The sequence below is a fragment of the Thermobia domestica genome, chromosome 12 (assembly GCF_964235325.1).
Source record: "Thermobia domestica chromosome 12, izTheDome1.hap1.1, whole genome shotgun sequence".
NCBI classification, from domain to species: Eukaryota; Metazoa; Arthropoda; class Insecta; order Zygentoma; family Lepismatidae; genus Thermobia; species Thermobia domestica.
This window is the reverse complement of record NC_137465.1, coordinates 154,176,804-154,195,551: the sequence shown is the minus strand read 5'-3', so window position 1 is coordinate 154,195,551 and position 18,748 is coordinate 154,176,804. Positions and strand designations below refer to the sequence as shown.

General features: G+C 35.5%; 1 protein-coding gene across 2 annotated transcripts in view; it reads right to left on the bottom strand.

Moving 5' to 3' along the window:
- barr (non-SMC condensin I complex subunit H) overlaps window positions 1–18,748 on the bottom strand; it is a 72,456-nt gene that overhangs the window by 39,489 nt on the left and 14,219 nt on the right. For both annotated transcript variants that reach the window (XM_081734300.1, XM_081734302.1), the window contains exons 4-6: window positions 14,569–14,661; window positions 13,056–13,268; window positions 10,208–10,475 (exon numbers count right to left, since the gene is read on the bottom strand). In XM_081734300.1, coding sequence (XP_081590426.1) covers window positions 10,208–10,475; window positions 13,056–13,268; window positions 14,569–14,661 — 574 coding nt within the window. The remainder of the gene's footprint in view (window positions 1–10,207; window positions 10,476–13,055; window positions 13,269–14,568; window positions 14,662–18,748) is intronic.

Sequence of the window (18,748 nt, the reverse complement as noted above, 5' to 3'; positions counted from 1 at the left end):
CAATATATTTTTCATATTATTATGAAAATTTTATTTCGTCTCTCTTCCCCATCTCAGTTCTAAATTTTCTTAAAAAGTTTACACTTTGGCATAGCTTGTATGAAGGAACCAGGCGAGAAAGCCCAAGGTATGGCAATCGTCCGCGTAACTAACAATTAAAGCGTGATATTTATTGCAACATCAGTGCTGAACAACAGTGTCTGGGACAATTTTATCTCAATTTGTTCGCCTGTCTGTATGTATGCACTACGCTACAGGGCGCAATTTTCGGTCTTTAACATTAAATTTTGAGGGTAGAGGCACAAGACGTCAAAATTTGCTGTATAGATTTTGACCGCGATCCGACGTAAAATTTCAAAATTAGTGATTCGGATCCCACTTTAAACAAAAAGCCCTGTCTCATATAGTCTTACTACTGATACAAGACTGTAATCAAACTAAAGAAACTAATTTTATGCGTTTCGAACAAACTTGGGTTGCAGGATAAATTTGGCCCCAACTGTTTTCATAAAATGTTTTTAGGCATGGGGCGTTCAGAGCACAAGGGATCCAAGTCCATTTTCAGAAAGGTTCATTTTTGTTCAGCAAACGTAGTATCTTCGTAGCCAAGGGTACGAAATAAATTAAATAAAAAACACGTGAAAGGGTGTGGGCTAGAGTTTCATAGGACAACCGCTAGACAAGGGCGTTAATGGAATGGGGGAGGAGGGCTAATTTCGCCCTCCTTGCTCATAAATTTAAGATATTAACATTATATTGTTTACTTTCAGCATGGGAATGATTAACAAGTCAAGCTTCGAATGTCATAGTCAATGATTCATAATTACGTTAAATAAATGCAGGGCATGTCCAAAAGAATATACCGACAGAAAACGTCTTATTTTCACAACCACGAATCTGAGATGAAAGAAAGAAAGAGTACATGACAAGATGGAATCTATAGTTTTATATAATTGCCGCTAGAGAGAGGCGTTCGTTTAGAGGCCGTCATCCACCCCTTACCCTGAATTTCAGATTTTGGGGGCAGTAATGCAGATTTAGAAACCTTTTGCTGAGCAAAGTCCAACATAAAAAAATTTGAAGTCTTTACTCCAAATAAATACGGACTTGATCAATTATAATTGATTTTCATTGGCCGTAAGGAGCTATAGACCTATATTGCTCTCTTGTATATTTTTTGGCCCAAGTATTCCAAAGGTAGCTCTACTTTCGAGTTTCGGGCCTGCTTAAAATTCTGGAAATTGGGCCTAAGAAACTTCCCATCTGTATGTTCTCCGTATTTATTCCGTGTAAGGACCTCAAGCTTGTTCTGTTGGACTTTGCATATCAAAAGGTTTCTAAAACTGCCTTAATGCCCCAAAATCTGACATCCAGAGTGGGAATGGGGCGGTTGCCCTCCTGTCTCACTGACGCTCTTGTCTAGCGGCTGTCATATGAAACCTAATTTTGTCACTAAGTAAATTATTTTACAAGCTCTAATATAAAAACTCTAATATGGTCCCAGTAAGTAATAAATAATAATAATACTTAGGGCAATGAAGTTATTCTTTATGCAGTAACTAACAACAAATTACTTCTTTCTTTTTTTTTTTTATAAGCCCAAAAACTTGAAATACTAGCACAGTATCTTCAACACCATACACTGTATTAGCTATACACCAAAAACACATACGCATGCAAAAAAAGGGGAAAACAGGAAAACATATATACAATATATTAGTGCAATATCTTCTTGTGTATCTCATCTGTTAGTTATTATTCTGATGAAAAATGCAGCATGTTGCACGTTTCCACATTTTCTTCTTTCATTTGTAGCCTTCTATTATTGATTAGTAAACTGTATTTCGAAAAAAAACCTTTCACAATCAGTATTCGTTATTGAAAGCCATATTGCAGACAGGCACAAGTTACTGAAATTTAAATTTTCCTCCCTTTTGGTTCTCTTGCAAGTAAAATATCCATCACACTGACATTAACATCTTGACTCTGCATCACAACTTCCTTCAAACTCTTATGAAAATCAGTATACAAAGGTTCATACATTGCAGTTTCCTTTGAAAATCCTGGTATGTGAACAAAAAGCTTGCACAAAGACATTATATTAGGATTTGAGAGGCACCCAACAAATGAGGGATCAAATAATTTTCCAAGGCTTTCGTACATTTCATTCAATTCCTGCTTCTCTTGCCTCAAGGTATGTAAATTTAGAAGGGATTTTTCTCGCACCTTTTAACTTTTCAAATTCATTTGCGCGATCTTGTACTGTCCCCTTTTTACTCATCATTTTTAAAATTATAAACGCTTTTAGCGTACGTATTCCACAAAAATACCGAAGTGGCGATTATTCTGCTGTTTTAACATGACGTTGAATGTTCCACATTCCACAACTACCAATTATGAACTTGTAACGGAAGTTAGTAGTAATGAGAGTTGCCAGTTGCAAAACTAAAACGTTAGTTGGAAAATTGTACTTTTTATTTCTGTATTTTAACAGCTGAAATTGATGTTTTAAAAAATTCGCAATTTGTCGTGTTTTGCGCCATATTTCGCTCAAAATGTCGTTATCGCATTTTGTCGCGACCTCAAAATACCTATTTTCTCAGTCAATCTGACGTAGTTCGTTGAAAAACTAACTCTCGGTTTTGTCGGAAAATTTTCGCGATTTCGCAACTTGCGACAAACTCCTGTCCCTACTGATGATGCGTACACATGGTCATTTTGAGCATTAAAGGACTGCTCAACTATGAACAGCAGCTCACCGGAAAGGAGAACTGTCCTGTGACCGTTTCGTGCGTAATACTTGAGGACATTTGGCTTTCATCACTCTCTGATGGCGTAACTTATCAATCAGGAACTGAACTACACGTTGTCTGGGTCCCAGGTTCTGATTGAGCACTCGGGACATCGTTGGCCTCAAAGTGGACATCTTTCGGGACATCACTGATTGAGTTCTGACAGGATTTCACCGAGTCCTTGCAGCTGTACGTTTAACTACCTGTGGTGTCCTCATTATGTGCGGTCTGCCACTAAGCTGCCACCTTTGATACTTCTTGTTTCATTGTAACACTGGATGGTGCGGTAGATAAATAGTTCACTAATTTGCAGGGGACCAGGTTGGCTAAGATCTGTGGTGATGGCATGTCCACTTCGCATAGAACTATGACTGCAACACGATTCTTAGTCGATTCACTCCATCGTTACCGTTTCCATTGCAATGCGTCTCACCATGGAACGAACAGTTCAGGGACTTACTTCCCCCCACGATACCCAGATGCCAGCACACACTCTACCCAGCATGGTCAAACGATGGTCAAAATCTCTGACAATTTCTATGAAATATATATATAGTGTTTTATTTCTGGAAGTACATAGCGGTACAGCGTACCGGCACCTTTTTAATGAGAATGGAATATTTCCTCTTCTGTCTTAAAAAAAGGTTGATTAGAAACTTCGAAAATACCAAATACATTATGTGAACAAAGTACTGTATGTGTGTTGTTATTGAAATTCAGTATTTGTGGAGCCCTTGATGTCTCTTGAAAACAAACAATACAGTTTACTTTCGTCCGTTTACAGAAAGAGAAAAAAGCAAGAAACAAATCACTAAGAAATATTGATTATCATTACGTTTATTGTATTATAAAATTAAGATATAAAAATCAGACATTTTAAAAACATATTTATATATAAGTTACGAGATTTTAGTTACAAGACTTTAGCGATATGATACTGGACATTATTATTATTATTATTAATACCCTAAATGTATGCAACTTTTTAACCTTTATGAACGTAAGGTGCAGCGTACCGGCACGTTTATTTTTAGAAATAAAGCGCTGTGTATATATATATATATATAACAAGAGGCGCCTTCAGTTGACAGGCAGAAATAAGATTGTCCAATACCTTCTTTGCATAAGTCATTTATTTCTTTATTATCTACTTGTTTTGATTTCTAGTGATTGTAATTGACGGGGTGGCAACACCTAGGAACCACTGGCCTAAGAAGTGTTGCGTTACCTCTTAGTGGTGTAAAACAAAAATTTTAAGCCTCTAGTTATCCTCTTTGCTATTTGAGAGTCTTGTGTTCCCTTAAAATTAACTTAAGAGCCAAGGTAAGAAAACAGTCAATAGCGAAAATATTTTACAAAAGTTTAAAAAATATGGCAATTTAGGTGCAGTTCCTTACGCCTTTCTTTGACATCCTAATTATTTCTGTGTTACAATATTGATGGTTTTGTTGCTGGGTGAGGTCATACGGAACCCACTGAACTTAATTCTTCCTTATTTCCAGTCTTTCTTTCGTGATAATGTCATGAATGGTTGCCTGCCTTTCCCATCTCCGTTTTATGCTGCAACTTGTTTAGGTGTTACATGTTTCTTGTGTGTAATGATGTCTGAAATTTTGTCGACGACTATCTGGATGTTCGTGGGCGTCCTGGACTGATTCCTCTAGTTGTTCTCTTATTCCTGTCCTTGAAAGTCTTAATCTAGCAAAACACAGTCGCTGGTCTATGATTGTCATATCAACACTCTCGTAACCAATTCACAACCTCTAATTTGCTAATCTTGTTTTCATAGAAACCAGACTATTCACAGTTACCAAAATTGTTCCAAGGTGGTACAACAAAATGAAAGCGCCTTGCTTATCTCACATATGCCCAAAATTACTACGAAATATCGCCCACTCCATGGCACCAGCCGGTGGGGACGCACGATCAAAAAAGTATAAATGCTTTTTCAGGCCCGTCATCCTGAATGAGGTTTTTCTCATTCATAACAGGCAAATATTGGGATGGTACCTCACATAATGGTTCCAGGGTGCTTCCTTCCTTCTAGATTCTCCGGGCAGTGTATATCGCCAATGGACGTCATCCCTCTTACATAACGGGCTAATATGGCCATAAATGCTGTAAGCCAAGAAATCAATTCCTAATCCTAATTTATGGCACTACTCGCAAGAAAACTGCACTCCCACTTAAAAACAGACCAAAATTATTAATCATGTGTGTCACAGTCACTTTTCCATTATAGTACATAAATTTAAGTGCTACTTTGATATTTCTAACTTCTTTAATTTTCATCTGGTTAGAGAAGTGGTAAAATACCGTATATGTATGACCCATTTCATAGTGAGCAGACCCAAAACGAACAGACACATACGGCTGAGTTACAGATAGTTCTGCTGCTTCCCTACCTTAAGCCTTCGTTTTCAATAAATATGAAAGGAGACTCTCAATGATATAAATAAAAAAGAAAAATCTAATTATGAGTTTCCTCTAGACTAAACGATTACCACTCTTCTCTTCTAAAAAGGGAGAACTGGGTTCTATCTCAAATGGGAATATATATATATATATATATATATCGTTTGTAGTATGCATGAAGTTCGATATCCCATGAAGCCTCGGTTCTGAAGAGAAACGTTCAACTCCAGATAAACACATAAATAAAAATTTCTCTAGGTATGAAAATGGGACAAAGATTTCTACAACAGACTCAATTTGCGCCTTTCATTTTATCTAGAAAGAAATTATAATGTAGAAACTTAATTCACTTACTATTCGATTTTTTTTCTATAAACTTGTACATATTATGGTAATAATTTGGTAACAGGAAGAACACATGGAAAACAGAAAATGTTATTCTTAAGAGGCCCCATCACGGCGAAATTAAAATACCGCTAATTTTACAGTAATTATGTGGTATCTTCAAATAGATAAAAGATAATCGAAAAGTGGAACAAGAGCGCGCTAGACAATATTATTTTACATGACAGATCGGTATCAAGACTCACTTATCTGCTTTCGATTTCCAGCCGTTTAGAAAATCGGCATTTATTTTCGCGTTTTTAAAATACAGTGGTACTACGCTTGGAAAGCTACTAAGTGACTCGTGATAAGGGTACCTCATGCAAAATAAAAATACCGTCTAGCGCGCTCTTGTTCCACATTTCGATTATCTTTTATCTATTTGAAGATATCACGTAATTACTGTAAAATTAGCGGTATTTTAATTTCGCAGTGAATAAGCCTCTTAAACTGTTTCAAAGTCTTTCATGACGGTACTCATAATAAAAGTAACTATACGCAATATTAAATCAGTTGTAACTGATCTCTCTGCTAAATCATAAATAAATTGCATCACGTAAAGAAAGCTATTATACGTACTTTGCTATTTTTTTTTCAAAAATGACAATAGAAAGTATGTATCTACCATTTATTTGACATCTCACGAAATATCGAAAGCGATGGTATATATATATATATATATATATATATATATATATATATATATCGGGTGTTCTAAAAATGGCACTCACGGACAACAAAGCGTCATTTTTCAGGTTAAAAAGCTAAAATGCTATACAGTGGTATTCCCTCCGGAGCCTCCTTCAGCCACTACAGAGAAACAAAAGTTTCACTATATAGCAACGTCGCAGATTAACTTGTAACCATTGGCATTGCTCTACGTATCCATCAAGCAGTTACGTCGATTGTTGCGCTAGTAACTGGTGCTAGTGTCAACGTCTATCGACTTTAACTGTCATTAGGAGAGAATCGATGTAACTATTCGATAGACTGGTAGTTGCACTTATGGTTTTTGAGTTGAGTTAATTTTGAGTTTAACGTCCCGTTCAGCAACGAGTTTATATGAAATGTACACCTACTGATTAACGCGGAATCTGAACCACATGAACTCCCTCCGGGAATCGAGCCCGGATCTCCCAATGACTTTCACCTGCAACGTTGCCACATAGTTCAATTCGTATCTCCAGTCGAGGACCCAAAAGGTATACAGTTATGGGTGATTCCACGAAAAAGGGAAATTTTCACTTGGAAATTTTTTGTTCCGTTGATGGTCGCCTATTTCGATAAAAATATCACATGCACTTACTACTACTAAGTCCATGTTAATTAGGTGTTCAGCAGAGCTGAATCGTTATTGGTGTAGTAAATAAAAAATAATAAACTTTTCAGCACCCACGAAGTTGAGACCATAGGTCACGGAGTTGAGATTAGTTAACACGGAGTTGAAAATTGCTGTGGAGTTGAGAAACGTGATACATCTGGGTGATAAGTTTTGGTTTATAAGTGATTAAGCTTATAATTTACATAAAAATTGAAATAATTTTCCAATAGTTTTTGTAAGTTAGAATTATTCTCCTTATGTTGAATAAAATTCTAACAAACTAGATGACACGTAATTTGTTATACAAAAATACTCCAGAAAATACTGCAAACATATGAAAATATATCTAATGAAGGTTCCAAAATTGAGTATATATATATGAATATGTGACGTAAATAAGAAAAAAAGAAATACACATACACTTATCGAATATTGAAAAATTATTGCGCTTTCAATATGTTGACTATCATATGGAGAGGACAAACTTTTCACATAAGCTTACGGAACAGATGAAGTAGTCATTAAACCTGTTTATTGTCTACTTCATTTGTTTTCTGAGCTTATGTAAACAGTCTGTCTTCTCTGTGTGATCAAGTCAACAGATCGAAAGTGCAATACCGTTGGTGTTAGGAATCACCGTGCAGTTGGTGTTAGGAATTACCTCCCAAACGTTGTCGGTATTGTTTTGAAATGCCCTGTATAATGCACACTAAATGACAATGTAAGGCACGCATCATTTCTGTTTTCTTTGGATAATTCGATGTTCTTTGTTAAGTAGCCCTCATTTTCCACTCCAATGAAGGAAATGTCTTGAGGAAACAGGGAGGGGCTGTTCTAGTCTACACAGAATGACAACTGCCAACGCTTTTTAAACGTCAGGTTTAGTAGGCCACGAGAAATTCCTCCCGATCCGCGTCATAAAATTGACTGTCCGTACATTACATTGCTCTCAGACTCTTCGACAATCCCTGAAAAGAAAACAATTAGCTGATCATAAGATTGAGACGTCAATAAGTTAAAAACAGATACCATCCATCTTGACTTGACTGAAGTTTTACCTCCGGTTACCTTACAGCACCAAATCTGAACTTCCGCGAAACACTCCTTAAATGGGCTAGGACCCACCAGCCGGCCTTTGAGTGTGAATGACACGTGGTCAGCGTGTCGGCTCCTACGACCGTTGCGATGGTCTGCGCGATCAGGTTTCAGTACATCTCTACTCAAATGAGTTTTTCAATTGCCTCACTGTGCGAAGTAAACACCATTAATTTTTGAGCTTCCACCGGGAAACAAACCCAGAACCACGCACGAAAGACGAGCATACTAGTCACTAGACCATGAACGAGCTTTATTTCTATCAATATATTGAAAGAACAAATATTTGGAAGAGCATGAGCATAACAAACACTATAGGATTATCAACTCCATGAACTTGTCTCAACACCGTGGATTCCTTAGTTTTCAGATGGACACGGAGTTGAGAACCATGGAGTTGAGAAAATCGAATATAATTTATCTTTACCGGCCCACTTTTTAACCAGTACACGTGAGTAATTGTGTACGAATTTCCTACCTTAAAGCGCAGGTTCCTCAAGGGAAAGAAGGTATATACCATACAAATACATTCAGTAATAAATACCATGGTGTTGAGTATCAATTAATATACGCACCTGCTTTCCACACACAAAAATATTTTTCCTATAGCTTTTAACACATGCACACAACTTTTTCTGTTCTCCAGTTAAACATATCTGCCTTGTCTTCTTGTGGGTGTTGTCAATGTGGACGACCATGCTATCTGTTGAGAGCAATGACAATTTTTTTTCATGCCATGGAGTTGAGACCAAATAGAGGTGACAGAAACGACGCATAGTCAAGCTTTCGAAAATAATCGTTATAAAGGTTTACTTTCCACAAAACCGAAACATTGAAGTGTTCTCTTCCATTTAATTACCATTAAATGATGTTTGATTTGCGACTTCAGTTGTAATTTATTGAGTAAAATCAGTCAACTGTAGTCTGTGACAGCCCACGGTGTTGAGAAATTGGGTAATAATTAATTTTTTACGTATGTTTCGTGTTATATTTGCAAACTGTTATACATGGCATACCTACTTTGTGACGGTTACTACCAAACAAAATAAAAATGAGGTGATTCTTTTTAGTAGTAGTTTGAAGAAATGCCCGTGACAAAAAATTTCCCTTTTTCGTGGAATCACCCATATATATATATATATATATATATATATATATATATATTGCTGTGTTTTGATTGGTAGAATAATGTTCTGTAGGGGGGCGCGGTGGCTCAGTGGTAGAGCGTTCACCTCCGGTGCTTGGGGTCCTGGTTCGATCCCAGCTCGCGCCATGTGAACTTTGTGGTGGACAAACACCGTGCTTGTGGGTTTTCTCGGGGTTCTGCCGTTTCCTCCCACTTTCTTCATTCCATTCATTTCTCATCATCACCGTCTCTAGCCTAACCGGCATAAACGTGGGACGTAAAACTGAAAAATTTCATTTCATTTCATTTCAATAGTGTTCTGTAGTCCGTGAGCACCATTTTTAGAACTCTCGTAAGTGAGTGAGGATGAATTCACATCCTTAAAATAATAAGGATTCTTAAATCTCGTAGAAAACGTAGAGAACGCACCATATTCACGTCCTATGAAAATTGATTTTTTTTTTTCAAAAGTTATCTTGGAACATGATTTTTTCAGTTGGGATATAGAGTGAAAGAAAAAATGTTATACAGACGAAATTTCAGAGGGAAACAAATAAAAAAAGCCTTAACTTCACTAGTTATTACTTTTTTTTTTTCATAATATGTACTATCAACCCATAACATCATACCTTCTTTGTTCTTTCAAGATATTACAAAACAGCACAGTTCTATCCGTGCAATTTTCCTAAAGGATTTCGACTTGTTCAAATGCATTAAGAATGGAGTAGTAGTAGTACAATAGATGGGGAAATTTCCGAAATTCAATCATAAATAAAACGAACTACATTTAAAACTTTACTTTTAGAAATTAATTACAAGTGATTTATATATATATGAATACTTTTTTAGGAAGAGGGAGGGGACGGGGGTCATCGTGTTTTAAAAACCTGCTATTACTAGAAGTATAGCATGTGAGGTAAGTACATTTGCTGGAGACTACGTAAATGATTTGCATGATTTTGTGATTCACGAAGACAGAAATACGTCATTTTCCTTTAGCGGCTTCAGGAAAACAATATGAGCACATAACTCCATGTGTCACATATCAATTAAAGATCAAAGATATTAAAATACCTGGAAGACGAGGTACAGTTATTTCTTCTGTTTCTTGTTGAGAGCAATCCTCCTCATATTGCATTGACCACGGAACATCAGAACGAAGGAGTAACTCCATCTTGTCATCCATTACTTTCAGGTTCGTCATAAATCCACAGCCTCCTGCGGAACCGTCACCAATGGCAGAAGCTAATTTTCTGAAGAGGGGATCTACTTGTAATTCCGTTTCCGCTTGGTTCCTATTTATATTTTTCAAGTTCTGCTCAAGCGTCACACTCTTTTTCACCTGAGGACCAAAAAGCAATAAGTTACTACTCCAATACATTCATGGTACTCACATTATTATTACAGATATTCATAATTTCTTAAATAATATACTTTCAATATAATCTTGGCATAATTACTTCCAAATATATATTTACGAAAAAGGCATTACTTGGAATGATGTTTAATAGCCTATCTTAAAAACAAATAAATGAACAGATGTAAGCAAGAATTACTTTTCAATTAATTCAATGTGCATTACAAGAAAAATGGAAATCAAACTTTAGTTATGTATTATGAAAGATACTTTTAAAATGGTACTGTGCGATTAAAAAAAAAATAAAAATAAAAAATATCGAATATTCACACGCCAGTATGAACATGAATTTCCAGCACTGTTTTTACGTAAAGATATGATGCAGTACAGTCGGCACTTTGTATTATCAGGTTGTTTTACAAAATTCATTGCTAAATACTCTTCTTAAATCAAATCTCAACTATGTTGAAAAGAATAATGATATTGTGTATCATTCCAAGAGACAATAAATACCAATACAATAACTAACTACATTCGCTATATATATATATATATATATATCTGTTAAAAATTCTTAAATTTTCGCAAATAGAAAAAAAAGGTTGCCTTGCATATTCTTCATAATAATCAAATAAAATTTGTTGCTAATACTTGGTACACGAGAACAAAGAGTTTCTATGCAGTTTTAAAACGAACTACTTAACAACAATAAACAGATGAGCATCCGGCATCTTTCATCATTTTCATCAATTTTTACATTAAAATTACTTTATTGCAAAACAATTACTTATAACGGAACTTACAGATAAAGATGACTGGGACCCAGGTTTCCATCTTAAGATATAAAACCTCAATTGACATTAAGAAAGAAAGAGTGACGAACATTATTATAAATATGTAGTGTTAATTGATTATTAATTATTTAGTAAATATTTAGTGCTAGGGCATTACGAACAAGTTTTAATTCATTCAGTTTCTAGGGTTCATTTTTTAAAAATAGATTTTAACGGGCAAAAGAAATCTAGACTCATACTAAACAACCACGGCTGCCTATGGTATAAAGACAAAAATAATTTAATCGGCGAAGATAAGCTATGATAGCGAATATATTAAAATACGTTTCTAAAGTTCCAAATTTGAATCCTGTACACCCGAATCTGCTGAGGATCAGATACGCTTACAGGAATTTATCAGAATTATTTATACAATCATTTACAAAATATTTACTATTCATCTTGGAACAGCTTATACAGTGAAGAACAGCTAATAATAAATTGTTCCATTCGCAAGTTAAATATTTATGGTGCTGGCATTGCAATCACTCCAAAGGCAAGAGTGCCACAAACCCTCTGGCAAGCTTTGGCTCCTTAAGGTTGTTGTGCCAGAAGTTTAAAATGAAATGAAATCTTTTGAGTTTTACGTCCCACGCTTATGCCGGTTAGGGTAAAGGAGACGGTGATGATGAATAATGAATGAAATAGTGGAATGAAGAAAGTGGGAGGAAACGGGAGAACCCCGAGAAAACCCACGCACATGGTGTTTGTCCACCACAAAGATCACTTGGCGGGGGCTGGGATCGAACCCGGGACTCCAAGCACCAGAGGTGAACGCTCTACCACTGAGCCACCGCGGCCCCCTGCGCCAGAAGTTTAGTTTTTGGTACATAAATGAAATCCTTACTGATTATCACCTCGGCGGAACCGCTTGAGCTAGAAACTTAAAATTTGGACAGTACATAGAATTTGTGACGGAAAATACGCCTAAGAAAGAATTTTTGGAAATTCGAGGTGGAAGAGAAGGTAGGTGGAAATAGGGTTGCATTTGTTATAGTAAGATGTCTATATCTCAGAATCCCTAAAGATTAGACAAAGAAAATATTCCGAACTAATTTCTCTTCAAATGCTTTCTACTCACACTTCAAAGGTATTAAAAAACTTTCAAAAAGAACAATATCGTAACGCGTGTATGTATCGCGCACCCTGGTTTTAGAAGGAAAATGAAGCAAAAAATGTATAGCATAATTAGATCCACGAAATTATTGTCTTAGTCGTAAAACTGTTCTACATGAATCAAGACACAGTAGTTCGGGATGATTCCCGACCAAAGTTGAGGGGAGAATTTGTGTTCTCTTTTGTGAATATTTATATGTAATGCGTAGTGACACACGTAATAAAAGCAAATACGATTTCATGGAAATTAACGAAATTATTCCTTCTACAACACACACTGAAGTAAATCTGGACTAAAATTTTGGGAAAAGTGCAATATGCATGCGTGAATAGTTTCTGAAAGCGAAATGGGCATTGATGTTTCTCTGAACGTACCTGCATATTTCATGAAACGTTGCAACAGCTTTTTATATTTATTCTGAACTTATTATCCAGATCTCAATTGACTTTTTTTTTTTTTTTTTTGCTGAAATAGCATGAATCTGAGATCTACGAAACTTACGACACTGTATTCTAGAGCCTAACTCAGACTAGATGAAAAAACAACTGTCAACGGAACTATATGAGAAATCGCCATTCTCAAAAATAACTTAGACAATAAAGAAATGGTTCTCACCCTTTTCTTTTTTCTGAATCTTTTTTCAGCATCTTCATCCGTTTCTCCCGGTTCTCCTCCTTCAGCTACATTATCTTCTGAGCCTCCTTTCTTGCCGCTTTCTTCCACTACAACACGACCCAAACCTCCAGCCATTTTCATTGTGTCCGTATGTACACAATCCACTCTATAAGCATATATCTTCGTGCTTGCGTCTAATGTACAACTTGCAACCTGCAAAATAAATAAATGCATGTAAAATAATCCTGGTGGTGTCATTCGTACATGCAAGGAAATCTGTCCCTTGATTTACCTAAAAAGCATAAAAAATGTTGTTTCTTACTTGTACATGGTTTTGGGAATGTAGTTTTCATGATAAAAATGCAATTTTACATGCAGTTACTTTCTAGTCAACAACACAAGACAAATCAATTGATTGATTCTGATAAAATAAAGAGCGTCTCAGAATTTTATAACCTACTGGCTACACCAGAAAACAATCTTCAGTTTACATAATTATTTCACAGAGAGTTCTACATGTTTGCAAAGTTACTTTGATTCTATCTTACATAGTTTTTCATGTGGGAAGTGAACATTTCTGCACTGAGAAACGAATAACGAAATGCAATAAAATTTTGTGGGCGCATTGGACATATGCAATATGAGTATTATAAATTATACAACTCGTAAAAACTACTGAAAAAACAACCGAAAGGACGCACACAGTATAAAGACAAGAACAGAAACCTCAAATACAATAATAGTTATTATTTCTACATAACAGATCACATGCGACGCAAAATACGGCTATTTTTCTGAAAATAAATTTCATTACTTTTATACATAGAACTTAATATGAGTCCTCGTCTCACCCTCACCCCATCCCACCATGTGATATCTGGTTCTCTCTCCCGACTCAATGACTCAATGGACAAATTCTCAACAAGTACTAACTATTATGAAAAATGCAACGATGTTTTCTTAAATACTGTTCAAGATTAACTGAATAAAGGACGCAGAGAATAAAACTTATTAAAGTGTTATTAACCTTCTTAGGTAAGCTCTCTTCAGCTCCCATACATTACGCTTACAATAGGTTTGTTTCTATATAATTACAATCAGTATAGATGTGCAAGTTACAATCCGAGGAAATCTTGTTATATAATGATGTTGCAATGCCTACTTACCTTTTTGGCAGTACTTATCGTTGTATATAGATTCACAATTTAAAAATGCTTCTTTGTTTCTTTGAAGTTCATTAAGAGGTTTTTAAATTATAGCTTTACTAATAAGTCAGGAGATAAAGATAAGCAAAAGCTAGACAAAACTGCAACTGTTCCAACAAATTAAATTTACTATAACTTTAATTACTTCACATGTACTATGTATCAATATTATACATTTTAAAAAATCGAGTTTTGCCAACTCAGCGGCAACATTTTTTCTGTTATTCTATCAGGATTATATTTACTTTAATCTATAATCTATTTCCTATAATCTATAAACTATGAAATATTTCGTAATTAAAACGTACCTGGAAATTATTCATGTTTGAATCTTTTTTCTTCAACATCATTGCCATATAATCTATAAGCTGAAGATTAAATGCATTCTTCATAGTGATTTTCTGTAAAACATTAAAATAAATATAAATTAACTAAGTCAATAAATGAATAATTATGAGAACTGACAATACTGAAAATAAGGAAAGTATTAATAAGTACAAGTTTGGCAGAGCGATTACCTTCAGCGCGTAGGATCTCTGGTTAGACCTCCGGCCAAATAAGTTTGTGGTGCACAACATCGTGTCCGTAGGTTTTCTCCAGGTACTCCCGTCGCCTCCCACAATCTCATTACACCTATTTCTTCACTACCATAGGATATAATAGTGGGACGTCAAAGTAAAAGGTTTCATTTCATTTTACAATTAATTATATACTTCAACAAATATGTAATTTAGTTTATTTTGCTTCATAGTACTGTTGTCAGATCATATTATTTTTCTAAATTTTAATATTATTCACTACCTTAGAAAATGAAAAAATTATGGTGACTTAATTCAGAATGTCCTGCATATACTGTGATGTTCTTACAAAACAAATACATTTAGATATTCTTGAATCGCGATAAATAAGTGTCCAGCAATCACGAAGAGCAACATCAAGCCTTTAGAGAATTTAAAGAGCAACAAATTGTAAATTATTATTTAAAAAAGAATAATAAAAAAAGAATCTTACACAAACGGACGAATCTGAATTGTTTTGATTCCATTTAGTATATTGCATCAGCTATACATGAACTACGCTGCACACACTTATTATATTACTAAAAGTAAAATTATGACGTCAAATAATGAGATTCATGTTGGTTGGCCTGTATCATCTTGCAACAGATGCAGCACATGATCGATCATGATTCCAGATCTCGCTTAATGGAATCATGCTCGGAACTACGATCTCAAGTCGCTCTGCATTTAACTGTCGTGTTGTTATGAGGTAAACTAGTGGTGTTTCAGGTGTGTCACGTCTCGGTGCGCTCATATGTAAACGAAAAAAAAAAAGTTAGCATTATTAGTGCGTCGAAAATGAATTTAATATTGGATCGTTCATCAATTGCATTTTGTGGACGATTCACCAATATGATATCCTAATTCCGCAAATAAAAGCAAAAGATAATGTGCACAATTAAGAACGTGAGTTTATTACACATCATTAGTGGAATACACAGATAAGTTTCAAGTTAGGTATTAAAATATAAGCACTTAACCCTATTCAACATAAGGTAAGTCCAATGGACCCTTAAGTACAAAATTGCTTGCAATTTCTTTCCTTTTGAACGAAGCCTCATGATAGCCAATGAATGCCTCCGGAAGCCTAAGTAGCGTTTTTGCTTAAAGGTCTAGGAAGTATTCGAACATTTTAAAGGGAAATTTCAGAAAATGTAAAAATACAACGTAGACACATAAGGTGGGTCCTATGTACCCTCATTTAAATATGAACTGCTCTGTTATAGGAAAGTGTTTCTGAGGGTTTTTTATACCTGGTCTAATAAGAAATTCTTCCCTATTACTGCGAAATCATAATTTAATAAGAATTCCATGTATTTCAGAAGGATACTGCGTCACAAATGATCCACTACTTTTAAACATTTCCCTAAAATCTCATTAGCATTACACAATAGTACACAATACAGAAATGCACAAATAACATTAAACAACGATAAGTAATAAAAGAAATTATCAACATAGATAATACGCAACCGAGCAAGGTAAATTTCGATTATGAAGAAAATCACTGTATGTACATGTATTTTTCTTTGTGAGTACCAGATACGCTTTTGTTATGATCTGGCAACGTTGTAGTCCTGATAAGCAGAAGCGGTGTTTGTATTCCGTCTTTTGTTTGCTGTGTTTTCACTATATGACGCCTTTTGACATTCAGTTTCTTTGCTCTTGTGTCCTTTGCGTTTAGTGAGACTGAAGATGTCACATCTTTCTTCGGAAGACATTCGAAGAACTTTAGAACGAAAACGATAGTACTGTTTCTAGTGCGAGGTACTCCGATTCGGATTATGTATGTGATTCTCCTAGTTCTGGGGAGGAAGACAATCTTTCTAAAGGCCAGGACGATGTTCCTGATAAGATTGACATCCCAGATAGTGTCGAGAATGGTAAATCCGAGTCTACAGCAGCAGGACAAGTGCTTCATATTTATAAGTCTAAAGATTTCAGGGAATAGTTTTCACAGACAGGTCTCCACACCAATATAAGGTCTCATAATATTATTAGCACAGAACTTCACAAAGTCCAACTTTTACCACGTACTCGAATTGAAATTCGAGTGATGCATATGTGTTGTTTTTTATCAAGTAGTGTAATTGACGACGTTGTAAAATACACAAACTTAGAAGCAGAGATATATATTTTGAAAACAATAACATCGCAAACAAATGGAAGCCCTGTGACGTAACTGAAATAAGGGCATTTTGTGGTATACTGCTCTCAGCTGGAATCTCAGATCAAACTTTTCGAACCCTGTGGAGTAATATAGGCCGCTGATTTTTAGAGCAACTATGGGATAAAGTAGATTTATTGAGCTGAGCGAAGCGAAGCTCTTATACTCAGGTTAGCCGTTTGGTTGTCTGCGAACTCCTCCTAGACCGTTTGGCCGATCTCAACCAAACTTAGCACGCTGATAGAGTATGTCGTGCTGAGTGACAACATAGGTCGAAATCAAAAATCCGATGTACCATCGAGGAATAATGACCGAAAAACGCTTCCTCCTAGACCGTTTGGCCGATCTCAACCAAACTTAGCACGCTGATAGAGTATGTCGTGCTGAGTGACAACATAGGTCGAAATCAAAAATCCGATGTACCATCGAGGAATAATGACCGAAAAACGCTTCCTCCTAGTTACTCTTATGAAATTAATGAGCTTTGATGACAAAGCTACACGCTCAATTAGAAGGCAGAAAGACAAATTGGCTGCAATTCTTGATGTTTGAAAGAAGTTTGGAGCCGCATTATAAGTATTATCTTCCAGGTCATAGCATTACAGTACCTTATAGTGGTCATTTCTGTTTCGCCAGTACATTCGATCGAAAGCGGACAAATGTGGTTTTAAGATTTCGCGGATATCCTCTAAAATGCATTCCATACCTCGGTAAAGAAGATTCTAATGCTAAAAGGACTACCAATATTGCTGAGAAAGTAGTAACTGAATTTACACAGCCATTTTTTGGAAGCATCAGTAAGGCTTCGACTTTTTTTTTTTTTTTTTTTTTAATTTAAAATTTAACAAAAACACTCTCAGGCAATGGTTTAACGTGTGTAGAGACAGTAAGAAAGAATTTAAAAAAAAAATCTCTACATGCAAAATCATGTGCTATAAACTACTCGTTTTGGGTGTTCAAAAGAATTTACACTGATAATGCATGTTCCTAAGAAAATAAACTTGTTATTATAATAAAACAAAGGGTGGGGTTGATTCGCTCGACCAAATAGTTCATGCATTTTCGTGCAAACGAAAAACTAAAAGGTGGCCGATGCCATTTTTCATGAACTGTTTACACGTAATTGATGTAGCAGCTTATGTAGTTTATCTCAATCTGCATCCCAATTGAAAGTTGAAGAACAGCAAGACAAGGAGGGAAGTCTTTCTAATCCAAGTGGCAGAGTCATCACATTCATCACTCTATGTGGTTTGCCGAAAAATACTGCACAAGATGTGAAGTTCCTACGAAACGAAATCATACCTTGTTCATCAGAAGCGGAATCAACTGCCGAAAAAAAGAGGTGTTACTTGTGTGGTGTAAAAAAAGCAAGTTTGCCAAATTTGTAACCGAAATGCATGTAATGGCCATTCAGTATATAATAGAATATGAATGCCATATACTAAAAGGAGGAAGGTGTAACATTTACGGAGCTAACATGAGAAACCGTTGGTACACATACAAAAGCGATTTTGATGTAATACCACTCACAATTATAGAAGAGTTAAGGAAAAATGTTACTTTTTTATGTAAAACAATACTCTCATATAACTACATATAGTCAAACAAATTTTGATACAAAATAGTGTTGCTTTAATGTTAATTCTATGAGATCCGACGGACCTACTTTACGTGGAATAAGTTGGAATTCAGGTATGTCTGAGAGGGTTAATCATATCTGGAATCATCTTGGAATTTTTATTTTAAATGATTATTAAGTTT